This window comes from Gymnogyps californianus, chromosome 1 (assembly GCF_018139145.2).
Source record: "Gymnogyps californianus isolate 813 chromosome 1, ASM1813914v2, whole genome shotgun sequence".
In the NCBI taxonomy this organism is placed as follows: Eukaryota; Metazoa; Chordata; class Aves; order Accipitriformes; family Cathartidae; genus Gymnogyps; species Gymnogyps californianus.
This window is the reverse complement of record NC_059471.1, coordinates 158,345,682-158,363,656: the sequence shown is the minus strand read 5'-3', so window position 1 is coordinate 158,363,656 and position 17,975 is coordinate 158,345,682. Positions and strand designations below refer to the sequence as shown.

The 17,975-nt window shown below is 41.1% G+C and overlaps 1 protein-coding gene across 1 annotated transcript in view; it reads right to left on the bottom strand.

Moving 5' to 3' along the window:
• Nucleotides 1-5,210: 5,210 nt before the first annotated feature.
• Nucleotides 5,211-17,975, bottom strand: part of RFX4 (regulatory factor X4) — a 98,889-nt gene continuing 86,124 nt past the window's right edge. The window contains exons 17-18 of the mRNA XM_050899815.1: nucleotides 17,402-17,540; nucleotides 5,211-5,483 (exon numbers count right to left, since the gene is read on the bottom strand). Of these exons, the coding sequence (XP_050755772.1) occupies nucleotides 5,211-5,483; nucleotides 17,402-17,540 (412 nt within the window). The remainder of the gene's footprint in view (nucleotides 5,484-17,401; nucleotides 17,541-17,975) is intronic.

Below are 17,975 nucleotides of genomic sequence, written 5' to 3'. Positions count from 1 at the left end.
CCCAAAACTGCCTGCGTATCCGTTCACAGAGGGGTTGATGTATTTTTTTGGAGCGTGCTGATGTGGGTGTGAGCAACCAGGGCAGTGCAGAAGAGAGATGCCAGTGCCATGCCGCTGCCGTGTTTTGTTCTGGAGGTGGTGGGAGGGGAGGGTGGGCTGCACCAGCGCGGCCAGGCGAGAGCCTGCGGTGACAGAGCAAAGGTGAGCTGTGTCTCTGAAGTGCTCTGCAAGACCATAGGTTTAAACTACATTGAGAAGATACGTAGTATTTCCATACTCAGGGTGCCCTACAATCAAAATTCATTGTCCAGACAGCAGAAAACGATATATCGAAGTTAACAAAAAAACACGGTAATAAAACTTCAGAGGGAGCTGCAGTCAGTCTCTCCTTGAAGTATTTATTCCTTCAGCAGCAATTCAGGAGGTACGCTGTGGTCATGAAGAGAAACTTTTCATCTCACAAACCATCGGCTCCATGGCAGAAAATACCACAAGGGCAGGGAGGATTCATCTGCAGGTGGACGGTGGCTCCAAAGAGCGCTGAAGGTGCTAAGGCGTGTTGGCGTATGCCTGTGTGTGTTTAAGATGCAGACCTAAACTAGGATCTGAATTTTCTGGTGAGGGGTTTCTTGCCACAAAGGGTTGAACTGAGGTATAAAACCAGAACAACACGGTCATTGGACGGCAAGGAGTAACAAAATCCAGCCTGATGTGCATAACCATTTCTTCTGAGTCAGGTCCCTGTGTACACTAATGCAGCTTTTGAGAGAAACCCAGTAAAAATAATCCTTTGTTTGTTTGATTTACAATTCTATCATAAAGCATAAGCCTGCTTAGATTTACTTCACAGCACAGCAAAACACTCATTTTACTTGCACATTGCCAATTACTTTTTTTTTTTTTTAGTTAAAAAAACTAAAAAATAAAGACTAGAAAACTGTTACTGCCCTTTAAAGGCACATTGTTATTCATCATCAGTGCGTTTTAGTTTCCACTTTAGGTAGCATATGAAGGATTAGGATTTCAATGAAAGAGGGGGACAGAATAAATTGCATCCTCTACCAAAGAACTGCCAGACCTTTTCAGATGGATGCATACCATGAGCCCTTCCCATGTTAGTCAGCTTTATCTAAACCTTCCAAAGCAATGTCTGCCCCTGAATTTCATGGGTTTCAGGGTCAGTCACAACAGAATTGTGGGGCTGGGGAGGTCAGAGGCCATTTTTGTCAAAGGGTAGTGACCTTAGCAGCAAGAGGTAGCCTGACAAAACCAGGATTCATGCTAGTGAATGGAGTTCTCACTGCTCTTCCCCCGCTGAGTCTTTTTTCTACCTGGTAATGAAAAGTCTTGAAGAGTTGTAATGGATTTTTATATGCATACATACATACATGTTTGTGTGTATACATCTATTTAAAAATATTATGTATGTTATTTTAGTTATGCTATAATATATAATATTACAATATATTATATTGTATATATTACATCTATCTATCTTTTGTTATATGTTTTAGCCCATGAAAAAGATCACACTTTTAATAAAATGTTTATTTATTGTGAGAAGAAAGAGAGGAGAAAGGTGGAAAATGAGCAAGAGAAAAAGGAAAAGGAAAAGAGGGAAAAGGAAAAGAGAAAGGAAAAAAGGAAAAGGAAAAAGGAAAAAAGAAAAAGAAAAAGAGAAAGGAAGAAAGGAAGAGAAAGTGAAAATGAGATTGAATATTTTGGCATGTGGTATAAAAGCTTCTTCAGAAAGATTTGTGTAGTCACGTATTTACTTTATAGACACATAAATACGTGGCTAGGCAAGAAACAGCAGTTTCAGTTACCACGGTCAAGGGAAGGGCTTAATTAACAGGCTGCAAGCTCTGACTCAGGAGGTTTGGCAATTTGTCCTAGGATGATTTAAGAGATTCCTGCCCCTAACCAGCCGTTCTACCCAGAGGTTATCATCCTCTCATGAGCCGCTGCACTTCACAGCCTGGTATATACCCCTGTGACCTGAAAGCTGCGGCGGTTTATATTAATATGGCGGGTTCTGACCTGCGGTGGTCAAGGAGGGGGCCTGCTTTCCCTTGTAGCGCTTCTGATGCAGATGGTGATGGTGACCTCTGTAGAGCTGTGTTCGGTAATCTATATATTGCTCCCCATGAATGTCCAGTTTAAATTTCAAAGCCCTCATCAGGAAGCAGTTCAAAGGTAGTTGGAAGTGCACGGTCAGACTCCTGTGGCATCAACACAAGTTTCTAAATGAATTAAAAAAAAAAAAAAAAGAGACAGACCATGGAGGTTCTTTTGCAAAAGACTTTCAAAGCCCTATCTGACTGACGATGTTCTGTGGCTCTTTGTTATGAGCAGCTTTGTGGTGCTGCTGTTGGTGAAAATTCCCTCTCCCAGGACTTCGCGCACAGTGCTGCAGTCCTCCACTCAAAAAGTCTTTAGTATTTCTGGGGCTGACACTGTGTCCAATATCCATCCTCCTTCCTGAACAGCCTCCCTGGGCTTTTCAAGTCAGGGTAACCGAGTTGTCCTCAAATGTGCTGAAGGATATGGCACGTTTGTATACTAAAAGAATAGTCCCATTTTCTCCTCTCTTTCAGTCAATGGAGATTAGACTTTATTTGGTTTAACATGGTATTGTAAAAAATGTAGGAAGTGCTTCTGGCTTCCCTTGAGTGGTGCTGGGGTTGACCTCCATCCTGATCCTTCCAAAGACCCAGCTTTGAGTTACTGGTCAGTTCTGTCCACAAAGGTCTCACCAACGCAGCTGGTCCTTGGAGGGACCGTGGCAGGTCATGGTGAGCAGTCCATCAGGTAACTGGAGATGGATCAATGTTCCAGCTATAATGAATGAGTGAACGGGGTCACAGCGGGCTCTTGTCAGATGCAATGCAATGCCGAGATTTGGAATTCGTTGGAGAAGAGAAAGCGGATTTTTCTATTCTAGTGACACTGCCTTTCTCATACTAATTTCTCACAGTCTTGATGAGGCAGATATTTCTATGCTTGTTAATAATTAATAGGCCAGAATCAATGCTTTGATTTAAACATCTTCAATAACAACATGCAAAGTAGGATTTTGGTCTCAAACACATCAGAACTCCAGCTGCTAAAGACTGGTCACTAAAAAAACTTCCTCACGTGACTGACTTTTACTTTCTTCATGTGTAGACAATTTTGCCTGAAGGTAACTTGAATAAAATAAATGAGTTAGCCTAAGCCTGATCTCCCCTGTCCTTGATAAAAGTGAAGAGGAAAAGTATATTGGGTAATAACACCAGCAGACAGGGGTAAAATTTCAGAAGGTCTGTGACACTAGCCCAGGAAACAAGATTTTCATCGGGTGGAGACAGGCTCCTGATGTGTTTCTGAAAATCCCACCAGGACCTTGGCTGAATATTTAAGAGCCTAGACACTTGCCAAACCTGGCCTGGAACATCCTTCCTCCCTCAGTCCTTGCAGGTTTCCAGCTCAATCCTCTAGTTACTTTAGACCCCAAGCTATCACCATTTTACCCACTAGTTAAATAGACAAGGTCTGAGAATTTTGCCACTTTATTTACTTACCTAAGGAAAAATGACTTTGCCATTTTCAGTATTCCAGTGTCAGCACCCTTCTTACAAGGTACCGTAAAGAAGATAGCACATCTTTCTTACCTGCCTCAGTGAATACAATGGCTTGGGTGAGCAACAGCAGCAGGGCTTAAACCAAGCAATATAGAGTCATCTATCCAGTCATAGCCTTGAGCCTTGAGCAGTTTGTAGCTGCAAGCACAGGGGCAGGACTACTCATTTGCTGTGAGTTATGTATGTTCTCAAGTCCTTCATTGGATAAAAACATACATGGTCACATTTAGGATTTTTTGAAGGTTTGCAGCTTGTAGAAGTTTCTGTATTTAAGTAAATTTAAATGGCATCTATTTCATTTCAAGAACTTTATTTGAGTGTGAAAATCCCTCATATATCTTGCACAACTGTACAAATAACACTTATGTCCATTTTAGGCATAAACATGGTTATCATCACACTGGGTGCTATCAAAGATTTTATTTACAAAACAATTACTAAAATGCCTGATGTCATATTTCCATTTATTTATTTCTTACCCATAGGGTAATAGGTCCACCATAATTGCTTGGTGCATTTTATAATACAGAAGAAAAAGCTATGTTAATAAAATCTAACAAAAACTCACAAATAGCTACAAATCTGACAGAAAATGTCTAAGAAAAATTCTCCCAAAAATACAATACATTCTTCCACACATACACAGTACAGAATAAGTTCAAAGGCACAGCTTTGAATTTTGCTTTTGTAGAAGTAAATAGAATTATCACCACGTGAAGGAATTGAGAGAACACTTTCATACCTGTCAATAGGTAATTAAATGAATAATCATGTTTGCATTGTCGTTTTCTTTACATAATTGCTTCATATCATCATATTTAACATATGTGGCTCTGAATCCAAAATCTTCCCAGTCCCCAAGTTCCTTCTTAACCTTGTCATTACTGACCAGAGAAGTTAGATTTTTCCAGATTGTGCAAACTTCACACAAATACATATATAATAAGAACAATAGTCAACTTAAGGCAGTGTACAATTCAATGCTACATGTCTTTTCTTCTCTTTTGTAAAGATCAAACTTACTGGATCAACAGAAAGGTGCATCAATATACAAAGTTAGGTGTAAACTGAAACCTACAACAACACGTCTTTCAAGGAGCCAGATAGAGGAATTGATATGAACAAGTGATGACTTGGCAGAACGGTTTTTAAGGAATGCATTAAGAGCTTGAAAGAAGAACAGATGACAGAGTTTTGCTAAGGGTGAATTTCCTGTCTTTGACTCAAATTATAAATAGATCCTGTTCCAGTACTTTTTTTTGTAAGACTCATTAACATTTGCCAATAGGAGAGGGGGGCAAAAATGGCTCACTCAAACTGACATCACACAGGTTTGGCCCACATGCCAGAATTAAAAAAGGCACAGATTGGCCCAAAAAGTGGTCTAGAATAGCACAAAAATCTTCTTCGGCTACAGGAACATTCAGTCATACTGGTCTGCAATCTGCCCACATTATGAACTACGTTTATCTGCCCAGGATCTTTTCCATCTTCACCTCCCTTGAAGAACGTCCATGAAAAGTCCCATATAAGATGAAGTTTTTATAACTCTTTTAATTATATGGGCTTAGCTGATACCAGTCATTTTCATTTAGCCCAACCTGTGGTGGCTTCCCCATTGATGTAGGCAAAGCCGGGAAAGTGTTGCATGTGCTCATATTCAGAATTTCTGCGCGTAGTCAAGGGGGTGTACATGTCACTAGAATTTCCGTATCTTGTGGAGTGCATGGATGGGCTTGTGTAGCAGGAGTTCGCAGCTGGGACCTCCGGCCAGCGAGGAGTCACTGGTGTGGGATGCAGCCTTGGAGTACTGCTCATCAAACAGGGCTCCATTCTTGATGTTGGGCTGTTGAAAGTGTACTGCAATAAAAACAAAGAAAAACAAATTAAGGAATTATCTACCACATACTTAATTTTAAAATAAGGACTGGTGATGTCACAATTCCGTGTTTAACAAAACCAAAATCATATGAATTAGCAGCCCTCCAACAACTAGGTAACATACTGGAGGTAGAATATCAGATAACTAGTGCCTGCAGTTAAACCGAAGTGTCAGGGAAAGTCTTGCAAAGCAGTCACTGCATTTAAATATTAAATTAATTTATCAAAGAGCTAGATACTGGTAGGTATATCTGGGAGCAGAAAAATAAATTGAATTCATCTAATCTTTTTCTCACAGCTTTTACTTGGAAACTTGCAATTCAGTAAAAAAAAGAGTATAAAATGTCCCGACTCCTGCTCACTCAAGTGAGTTTTGAGGGAGGAGAGCAAAAGGATCTTTATTACTGGAAAGGTGCCTTCCCTTTCAAATGTTCACAAGCCATCCTGCCAGTTTCTGCAGAAAAATAGTATGGTCTGGCCTCAGAGCAAGCGGCTAATTGGAGAACTTATGAAAAGAGGCAGGCAGAAGAAGAATCTCTCTATTCCCCAGCTGTTCACAGTGACAGTTGGAAACTAGAAATCAAAGAGGTTCGACAAATGCCTCCCACTAAGGAGAAGATGTGCTGAGGATAGGATAGGCAGGAAAACAGAGAACAGCTTTTGCCCTCTATAGCCACAGGCTGCCCAGCAACAGAAAGTAAACTGTGCTTATGAGTGCTTGCTTAACGTATATTTATCTTATTACCTGTCTTACAGGAGCAGATCATCTGTGTGCTGTGCCTAAGAAATGGCTCTCCCCGTTTTGCCCTCCTGTTATCCATCTGCATTGCAGAGATGGTTAGCATCCCTGTTCCCCTTGACCAGCCATGTATCTTCAGAGCTTCTACATTTTACACCTTTATGCCTTTTCTACAAAAATTGTCATAATTTAAAATTTCATTATCTTGGGTTGTTTGACGCTGTGGTATTCCCTTAACTAGAAAGCTGTCACCAAAGTAGGACTATCACCTCTTCTGATGCTTACAAACCTTGCAAGCTGCATGCCAAAACTTTATATGGCTGAGGACTGTAAAACCCCTTCCCCATATTTTGGAGGGTCATGGAGAGAAGAGCTGCCATAGTTGTTCCTAGGAGGGAGATGGCAGTGATTCCCAAAAGGTCTCATTACATTACTCCACTGCCGGATGGGGCTGGGGTTAATCAGTTGCACAAGCGGGTCCCCAAGGCAATTACAGCAATGACTCCATGAGGAGTTTCTGCTGACTCCCTTCAGACCGCAGCCAGGAAGGCAGCCCTGCCTTGGCAAATGTATTCGAGCAGTTCACAAGCCTCAGGCAGCTCAAAAGCCGCACGCTGGCCACTCCTAATTAGCGAGGAGAAAGAGAAGGCTATTTTTGACCAACATACTGTAGTTAGTGATTTAGCATATTCCATCATGTGCTGGGGAGACAGGCCAGTTAGCAGATGAGAGGGGAGACATCAAAGCTGTACGATGCATTATTTAGCATATACTTCTCATCACCACAGAGACTGTGGATTTACCTGTGCAATCAGCTGCTGAAACAGGCTGGTAAATGGCAGCACCATACTGGAACGTCAACACTTCAACTGGTACTGCTAATACAACTATCAGAATAAGCTGTATTGGCAACACTGGCAACAAGTCTATACAAGATCATCTAAATTTCCATCTTCACCCCAGAGAAAGGCTTTTCATTAGGAAAATTCGGCAGAGCTTAGGCACTGACCACAGAAAGCCTTATATTCCTTTGCAGAAGAATCAAGTTTTCAGACTTGTTGGCTTTCCAGAAGCTTTTGCTGAAGATAAGAGTTGCCAGTGCCCAGCAAAAATGAAACTCAAGCTCTGAAGTTTTAAATGAGATGATTTGAATTTAGGATCATAGTTCTCTCCTTTAACTCATTAATTAAGGACAGGGCACTCTGTCAAAAGACAAACAACCTGCAAGTATTCTAAGTAAACATAAGAGGTTCCAGAAAAAGTTGAACAAGTTTCATATTTTTAATGTTTGGGAGACTAGCTAATAGATTTAGGATGCTGCTTTCCTGGTCTGCACTGGCAATACACTAAAGTAATTTTGATACTAGTGCCTGCTGACTGCCTTCGCCTGAACATCTTCACGAGCAAAGCTCTTGCCATAATGAATACAGAGGTCTCCTGGTTTCGGCTAGGACAGTTAACTCTCTTCTTAGTAGCTGGTACAGTGCTGTGTTTTGGATTTAGTGTGAGAATGATGTTGATAACACTCTGATGTTTTAGTTGTTGCTAAGTAGCGCTTATCTTAAGCCAAGGACTTTTCAGTTTCCCATGCTCTGCCAGCAAGCAGGTGCGCAAGAAGCTGGGAGGGAGCATAGCCGGGGCAGCTGACCCGAACTAGCCAAAGGGGTATTCCATACCATGGAACGTCATGCCCAGTATATAAACAGGGGGGAACTGGCCGGGAGGGGCGGATCGCAACTGTGGCATTGGTCAGCGGGTGGTGAGCAATTGCATTGTGCATCACTGTTTCCCCCCCCTTCCTTTTTTTGTTATATTCCTTTTCATTACTATTATTATTATTATATTTCATTATTACTATTGTTAGTATTATATTTTACTTTAGTTATTAAACTGTTCTTATCTCAACCCACGAGTTTTACTTTTTTTTCCTTTCCTCTTCCTCACCCCACTGGGAGGGGGGAGGGGGAAGCGGCTGCATGGTGCTTAGTTGCTGACTGGGGTTAAACCACGACAAGAGGAAACAAGTTGTCAAGTGATTCAGTATAGCTTCAGACTTGAATTCATCTTATCTAACTTTAGTTATCAAAAAGTCAGGCATCTAATAAAAGTGAGTCATCTGTGCTCTGACTACAGCCACTGGAAGAATTTATCAAACCTTGAGATAAATATTTAAGACAGAGAATGAGCAGTCCTCAGAAGACGGCTCTTTTCTTCCTGCTGCTACATGATGTAATCCATTCGTTAGGTTGGCTCAAGTTAAATAAAAGTCCCTTTTCCATAGTTGTCAAATCCATAAGTTGTTTTTCCTGGTTGATCTCAAATGTCCCACTAATGACTGTGTACAAAATGCTTTGAGATGATAGGAGTCAAGACAAAGATGGATCATTGGGAAAAAACCACACCGCACAAAGAATACATCTTTAACTTTCTGTTTTCTGTATGTCACCTGTGGAGCTGCAAGATGTGGGCCAAGCTAGAAACATTCTTCTTTGTCTTCAGTAGTGTTTTACTTGATACCAGTTACCATGGTCTTTGCCTTTATTACCCATTGATCTATACCTGAAGTCACTGTAGATTCTTGTATTAAAGAATATACTTACAAGAAGATTAATCTAGACTTTTGCCATAATACACCAATGATTATCTCTTGTCTTCTTCCCAAAGCAATAATTCATCTACTGTGTTGTTAACCCTAACAGAATCCTTTGCCATCCTGACTCAGTGCAATTTTCCTTTGAGGTTGTGAAACTGAGGTTGTGACTTATAACGGGAATTACTTGCTTTCATACCCCTTACAAATGCCAAGAGAAAGCCCCGGCTTCAGCCGGGATAATTTGCTACTTGATAATTTGTAGACTGCAAAACTTTCATCTATGAGCAAGAGGAACAAAATGAACTCTGGGAATATTGTGGTGGGTCTCCTGGTTGTACATGGCATTATGTGGGGAAGACACATCATGTCTTTTAGGTAGTTTGGAACCACAAAACCTGTGCCGTTGCGGGAATGAAACCTTGGCTCCGAGAATGAACTTCAGGATGCACTGAAAAGGAAGGATAATCCTCCTCCTATCTGCAGTCAAGAGGCCATGCTAAGGATTACTAAGAAGGCAGGGCTAATGGCTGTGCATGAGGGGACAGGATACAGTGTGCTGCTTTTCCTTTTCATCAAGCACACCCAATGCAGCTGTGTTTATGAATGTGTCATGAATGTAAAAAGAGTAATTGCTTGAAAATAACATGGACTCTAAATATCTAGTATTTTACAATAAATTCTGTTATGACTGAATGCAAGATGGAAAGTTTTGTAATGGTAGGTCAGCTAATCGCAAATGAGTCAGTGACTTCTTTTTCCCTACAGTGAAGAGACTATTGAAAGACAATATTTTTAAAGTACTCATTGGCCCCTGCCTGACTATTAACTCACCCAATGAAGCATCTATTCAGCCTTGTTGGAGTGTCCAAAGCATAGCCATCTGGGCGGATGCCTGCCCATGCTGCCTGAATCACCTTTCACACTCTACATCCGGTTTAATGAAGAGTGCTTAAGCATGCTGAACTCAAAACACTGGGGCCTAGTGATCTTTGCCAGATATAAAAGCGACATTTGTTGGAGGGCTCTTGACAGGAAATTACCATTTTCTGGGTTAACTCACACTTGCTGCTACTGCTGCTGTTAGACCTAGACAAGAAGCCCTTTAAGTCTGGAAGACTTTGAGCAGATTATTGTTAAGGCCTTGCCCAAAAATGTAAAATTAATTCAATTTCTTTTAGTATTATTTTAGAAAATACAACGTTAAATATGTCCTCCCATGAAGTGAAGACTGAGTTCCTGCAGTGTGAGGATGGAGAATAATCTCTTTATTCTTATCCTCAACTCACTGACTGATTATGCATGGAGGTGAAAGGTGCCTCTGTCCAAACAGCAAAATATTTTCCTTATGAATGTGGCTCTGACTTTACATTGCATTAGCTCACACTTTTGCAGAATGCTGTAAGTTCATGTTGTACGTTAGCCACTACTTTAGGACTTGCAAATAACTCATACCAGAAATTATAGCAATTGTGAAGAACTGGCTATAAATTAACTTCATAAAAATATGCTTATAATCTCAGAAAATGACATAATCAAAACTATTGATTGATTGCATCTCTATAACCCTTGATCCTTTTCTCCACAAACTGAAGCTTATTGAATATTAGTCTGCGAAATAGGTTGGGTGAAACTTTCAAGTCAATCTAAGAGCTTTTGGTACTTTTGGGAGTGGCATTTGGAGCCTTATGAAAACGCTATTTGTAATTATTTAAAAAGAAGTTAAAAGACATCTGTTTCCTGTTGCATTCAATACACAATTACGTCAATTACGTTCTAAAAATCTCAAGTCCGTTATGAAGCCATACAGTTAGGAACAATGATTCTTGTTGCATGGGTGGGATTTGGACAGTATTTTTTTCTTTCTGTCATTCCTAGCTGTTTGATGACAGAGTGGTTATTGGGAAGGGTATATTATTCTTACTGCATTGGTATAGTCATGAGCTTATACTGTGTATGTGCTGGGGGGACAAGAACTTTTCCCCTTCTTGTTTTTTGTGATGTGGATGGGCCAGAACAACATGAATGGACACTAAAGCACGAGCTCTGTCTGGAAGAGGATTTCTTTGGCTCCCCCACTGTAACAAAAACCAGTTACTACCTTCTTCCAGTACTTCCCCTATGTAAATCCTGCTGTAGAGGCATATGAAGGGAAGTGAAAACGTGGTTGGGTAGAATTGTGGCATGCAACATTGCACAGAGAAACTAAGTGGTGCTGCAACTCGTAGGGCATTTCTGGGAAGTTATGTGAGACCACCACAGTTCTCAGAGCAGTTTAGGAGAGTCAGAGTACAAACACTGCTTAAAGCTCCTTTAACTATGGCCACAATATTGTGCTCTGTGCCTCTGAGAGGTGCAGACCCAACCTACTGCTTAACAGCAGATTGTACTACTGCAGTGTTTTCCAGGCTGATTTGTTCTGTCCAGACCATGGAAGTCAACTATGCTCTTCATAAACCAAATCTGATGACAACAAAACTGCAGTGCAAGCACTTGCTGATACAAATGTTCTCCTCCCAGTCCCAGAAGTTGATTAGTGCCTCTTGAGGACAGAGCCCCAGTTCAGGAACAGCTGACCCTGGCTATGCTCCTGAGCGCAACAAGCAATAGCTTAAAAGCAGCAAAAAAAATGCTTGTCTTTAAGGTGGGAATTGCATCTCAAGAAACAAAAAGGGAAACACTGCTATGCCACTTCAGTGGCTCTCTGTTAAGTACCTCTACCTGAGATACGCCATTTGGAGGTGGTTACTCCATTTTGCAAGTGCGAAGGAAGAAAAGGTAAAATAAGGCTGTATGCAGCATGAGATCTAGGATTGCTTCCCAGATCTAAGTGGCTGATCTGGCAGCTTCTTGACTGAATCCCTCCTACCTACTCTGAGATCAGGTTTGCACAGAAAGGCTGGAGGGGAGCTGCAGCTCCAGCAGGTTCCCTGCTCAGCGCAATTGAGAGAACAGGACGTCCGTGTGCCCACCAGACTATGCCTGCCCTGCAGTGCACCTACAGTCCTTAGATAACTCCTGTGTGTAGAGCATCCATCACAGAAGAAACTAAATGGATGATAACTCTGAGGTCTGGAAAAGAGATGACAGGAAGGAGGTGGGAGGAATGATGCAGATCGATGTCTCAAATGGTGAGAGCAGATAAATAGGAATGAATATTCGCTGTTCCTCATCACCCAAAAACCATAAGGCACCCAATGCAATTATGCGATAGCAGTCTTAAAATTAACAAGAGAATATGGGTTTCATACAACCCATCCTTAAGAAGTCTGTAAGTACTAAAAAGCTCAAAGAACAAAAAAGCTCAAAGACAGGGTAATGGAGAGTGGTTTGCTACAAAATACAGAAGTCCAGCTGCTGCTTCCTACTCAGGATGTCCCTAGGTCAGCTCTTGACAAACACAGCGTGGCTATGCTGGTGAAAGGACCGCTGTCTACCTACCCTATTTCTAAGACTTTTCTTCCACACATTTGTTTCTGGCCATTGCTGGAGATAGAACCTGGATAAATGGACCTGCAATATGATTCACTACAGCCATGCATTAGAGTACTTACGCATATATTGTATGTTTGCCATTTTTCATACTGCATATACAGTGATGCACATTCATATGATGTGCACCTTTATATGTTACCAGATATATTAAAATATAAAAATATATACTGCTGCTCTCTAATTACTCTTCCTATTAAAAGTGTTATCCTTGTGATTTACAAAGAAAAATTACTGCAGCATGAATTACTTTGTATTTAAGAGGTGGAATGATGTGAATTGAAATATTTATGGATAGCCTGAAAGAGGATCAAGACCTGTCCAACCAGGGTGAAATTTGCAGACAAAAGCTGTGATCAAAAGCCAGTCAAGCGTACATTGTGGAGGTGGATTAGGTGGTGACATCGTGAAGGGGTTACCTTTGAAGGGGGTACCTCTCTGCTAAACTTGGCATAGGTTGATAGGAACGCTCAGAGGCTTTTAGACAGGGTTGTTGTCTATTTTCTACCCTGGCATTTGCAGAGTACCTAAAACTGCAGAGGCAGAGGACTGACGAAACATAAAGTCAGTATAGATGTGTTCATGTACACACATTACATAGTCCTCTTCTGAATGATGATGGAGTATCATCATAGGATTGTATGCACTTCTGCACTATGGCTTAGAGAATTAGGTAGTAACAAATCAATCTGTAGATCATTTTTCTTTATTTGTGTGCCAGGCTCCTGGCCAGTAAGCCAAGTCAAGAAATGAGCAATCAGGCCTGGAGTTACAAGGAAGCAACTGTTCTGAGAACTATTCACAGATGCTGATGAAAGAAAAAAAAAAAATTCGGATTAAGACCAAGGTTTGAACAGACTGTGCCTGTCAACAAAAAGACTCTTAGCCATCAGTGGGAATTAGTCAGCCTATACTGCCAGAAGGAGCCAGTTTTAGGCTTATGCTGGGTTAGTAGCTGCAGATACTACTTCAGCAGAACATTTACTCCCCTATAAAGTTTTTTACAAGCCATTTCCTCAATTTTTTTTGCCTTGTCCATCTGAGAGTCACTTGATCTTTCTGAAACTATGAGCTACTTATCAAAAAGTCTATGTAGCCCAAAGTCACAAGACACTTACCACATTCCTCTGTGAGCTAAGGTAAGCTCCAAGACTCTCAGAGATGGGAGATAACAATAACCTCAAGGGCTCTCACCAGTCTGCTACGGGATGGGGTGTGAGTGAGCATGCAGCTGTGACACTCAGTGCTTCAGTGGTATCAGCCTTAGCAACTACCGCTGTCTCATTTCCTCTAACACTGAGGGATTCAAATTATCCAGAAGCCTCTCATTACCATGGACTTGCCACTGGTCAGGTGAGATAGGCTTGGCTTGGGACCCCCAAGCCAAGGATTGCACTTTTCAAGAGCTGTACGTAGTACAAGATCTACAGCTGTGTGACTTCTTCGCCAGCACAGCCCCACTGTAAGGATTCCAATGACAAAACCACAGCAGACAACCTAAAATTAATATAATGCAACCATCATTGTATTGTCAGGTTGGGATCAACATGTGTGCTCGTTTTGGCTCGGATAGAGTTAATTTTCTTCATAGTAGCTGGTATGGGGCTATGTTTTGGATTTGTGCTGGAAACAGTGTTGGTAACACAGGGATGTTTTCGTTATTGCTGAGCAGTGCTGACACAGAGTCAAGGCCTTTTCTGCTTCTCACACCACCCCACCAGCGAGGAGGCTGGGGGTGCACAAGAAGCTGGGAGGGGACACAGCCGGGACAGCTGACCCCAGCTGACCAAAGGGATATTCCAGACCATAGGATGTCATGCTCAGCAATATAAAGCTGGGGGAGGAAGAAGGAAGGCAGGGATGTCCGGAGTGATGGCGTTTGTCTTCCTAAGTAACCGTTACATGTGATGGAGCCCTGCTTTCCTGGAGATGGCTGAACACCTGCCGATGGGAAGTGGTGAATGAATTCCTTGTTTTGCTTTGCCTGCACACGTGGCTTTTGCTTTACCTATTAAACTGTCTTTATCTCAACCCACGAGTTTTCTCACTTTTACTCTTCTGATTCTCTCCCCCATCCCACCGGAGGGGGAGTGAGTGAGCGGCTGTGTGGTCCTTAGCTGCTGGCTGGGGTTAAATAACGACAACATGTTACATGTTGGCAAATATAATTTAAAGGGTCACTCATTCCCTTCCCCTTTCCCACTGTTCAGTTCCCCGCTTCCACCAAATAAAAGTTATTCCCTCCATCCCCTTTCCTCCAATTCCACTTTTTTTGTTGATGGTTTGTAAATCGTATCTGTGAAATGATCCATCTTAAAGCTCTACTAAACAAACGAACAAAAAATCAAGCACAACTCTCTGTTTTTCTTTAGGTACATTGCTCTGGGATGGAAAATAGCCTCAAAATAACAGACCTGATAAAACCTGGAGTATGTTGCTCTCTTCCACATGAAGAGGTTGGACATGGTATTCTTTGAGACCACAAAAGTAATTTATGCTGCAGCCTAAAACCCACCTCTATTACATGTCGCCTGTTTTGGCTCAGACCCCTATCTGGGACAAGGTCTCTCTCTGATTCCATGTTTGTAGAGGAGAACTTACTCCCGCCACAGATTTTTTCTTAGGAGTTAATCCCTAGACACGATCCCGAAGAGCATGATAGAATATTAGCTAAAGCTGAGCCAGAGTTCTATATTTGGACTGAATGTAGATTATAACAAAGAGTTCTTTTGAAGAGTTATGGTCAATGCCTCCTCTTCTCAACTGATTATATTACCACAGCCATACGCATTGCATCTCCTCCAGTTTCAGTATAATGGCAGCTGTGCAAATTTGCCTTTCTGTATTTTGATTTTGCAATGTCATGAGTCCTAATGCAATTCCTTGCACCATGTTCCCCTTAGAAAGTCTGCTAGAAAAAGAGTAGTTCCCTAACATCTTATTAGGCTTTGCAGGCAACAGTACATTGTGAACTTTTGTTGGTTAAAAGTAGTTAAGAAAGGACTTATCATCAGGGCAGGCATTTTACAGAAGCTCATTTAGCTTTAAAAAGAATGTCAGCAAATCCCATATTAAAATCGTTCAAGACTTCAGATTATTTTTGAAAGTAGGGTTTCAGTTTGTAGCTCCTTTCAATACAGAATGAGCGCATTGATAGGGTTTTGTTAGCTGCATCCTGCTGTGAGATTCCATCTCAGTTTACAAGCAGCATGAGAAAGAACATGCTAAATACAAGTTGAAATCATTTTGCTCTGAAGTGTGATCATTAAAGCATAGCTGTTCTTCATGTGTGTTCAGGACAGTTCAAGGGCTAGCAAGAGAGGAAGTAATGATCTGACATCTGCACTTGTAGAGACAGCCTACTACAGTATGAACAATATTTGCATGATTTTAATGTGTGTTACTATTTCCATATAGCATGTTAACCAGGACATGAGTAAACTACAAATGTATTGATCTTGCTTCGCTTTATTTATTTCTTGCTTAACTTACGCTGTCTATGTCAGTGTGACAAAAACAGTTGTCAGAGGGTAGAAAGAAACTCCTTGTGCAGGTGATAGCATTTCTAAACAGTAAAAGCCTAATTCTGCATTTTACATACAGATTCATGACCTTGCAGACCATTTCAGAACCAGCAGTCATGTGGGTTTTCTGCAGTAAAGGATAAGAGAGAGTAAAGAAAATTGGTGAGCCAATTTTAAGTCAGAAAGTGATGCATTCTGGAAAAAATCTTGAGATAACAGGGTAAGGCCTGTACTGAAAAATCAATGTATACAAACCTATCACAGGACACTGTACTTAAACATTCACGCACTGTTCCTATCGAAGATACAGCAGCTGCAACAACCCTCGAACAAATCCTCAGACCTCATGTAGTCTGTCTGATGGACCAGGTGCTATGCAAATAGGAGAGTAGTTGTAGACTTGTTTGTTCCATAAGCTAGGGAGCCATTGTTGAGCTGGTCCAAACGAGCATGTTGGGGTTGTATAGGACAATCTGCCCAGCAGATTTCAAAAAGCTTTAAGGAGATCAATACCATTATTCTTATCTTACAGCTAGGGAAAATGAAGCATAAAAAAGAGAAATTACTACTCTGAGATCACCTGGCAGACTGGTGCCAAAGACCAGAATGAGATGCAGGTCTTGTGTGTTCTAGTCCAAAGCACTACCAAATTCACATCTTTGCATCTGGTATGAAACTGTTCCAGTCCAGTGATGAGAGTTAAGCATGATGGTCCCTAACATACTTGTATAAATTTCCAGTAGATAAAGCATAAGAGGTGCCATGTGGGTAGAATATCCCAATGCCATCACCTCCTGCGTGTACCCGCCTTTTGCAAATCTTCCAGCAGAGAGCCCAGAGAGCAGCTTCCCCCACTGGGGAAGCACCAGTTGCATGATGTACTAAAGCCCTCCTACAGTGGCACTACTTTTGAACTGTTGCCAAATATCGTCTTCCCACTTAATCTGTGCTGGTTTCTACTAGCTCAGTTTTGTAAACTGAAACAGTCCTGAAACAGTAACTGACATAATTCCTCAGCATTATAGTAGGAGACCATGGCATACAGATTAAACAGAACCTCTTTGCAATGGCATCCTGAAGCTATTCAAACTGTATTCAGAACTCACATTTTTGGCAAATTCCTAAACATATGTATTCTCAAAAGCAGAGGCCCCAGAAGAATTCACTATGGTCTCTGCATCTTCTTTCAACTCTGTGAAAACACTTTTATTTCTTGTTAGGAATCTCTTCCTGTTCCCAACACATAAGAAACATACAACTAATTATATTCATTTTTGTTTCAGCTACTCCTTAACACAGAAACACTTTCTATGATCCAGGCTGCTGGATTTTAGAGTTTAGTATGATCTAAAGCTACTTCTGATAAAAGAATCTCCACCAGAATGAAAAGATATCTAGGTAATATTAGAAAAGAAAAAAATTAGGGACCATCAATGACTACACTGATGACAGCTTATTGATTCAGACAGCTAGTATGCTGATAAGAAATTTACAAGCACAACTTGACTTAAAATGTTATAGCAAGCATTGTCAAGTAATAAATCCAACTTACCTGTGAAGAGCTTCTGTGGTAAGCTGAGTAGTGAAGTGGTCCAGAAATAGCAGTATCATGTGGTAAGGATGGATACTGACTCTGCATTGGATGGGGATGCTGGTTGCTATAGCTACCATAGTTGTAACTTCCTGTGTATCTAAAATCCATTTAAAAACACTATTTAGTATGCATAATAATTGTATTGCCACTAATAATTCTATAACTTTTGAGACATACAGTTGCACTTTTTTGCATAGGAGAATGATATTTTAAATAGCCTCTTAAAAGAAGATATTTCCCAGCTCAGCTGGGAAGCAGATGCCACTTAGTGAAATGATGTGTTCAGCACAACAACAAATAGAGACTCAGCATGTTTCTCTAACTAGTTTTAAATTGCAGACTCATTTGTGCACTTTCTAAGGAGAAAGTGTATTTCCCTTTTATTATTATTTTATTGCCGTGTTCCTAGTAAATTGCTATCCAGGCTGAGGAAGTATGGTAAGATTTGACTTAAAGAACTACACTATGGAGTTCAGCTGTCTCCTTGCACTGGGGTCAGATGTTCCTTTTTTGGGGTGGAGAGAGATGTATT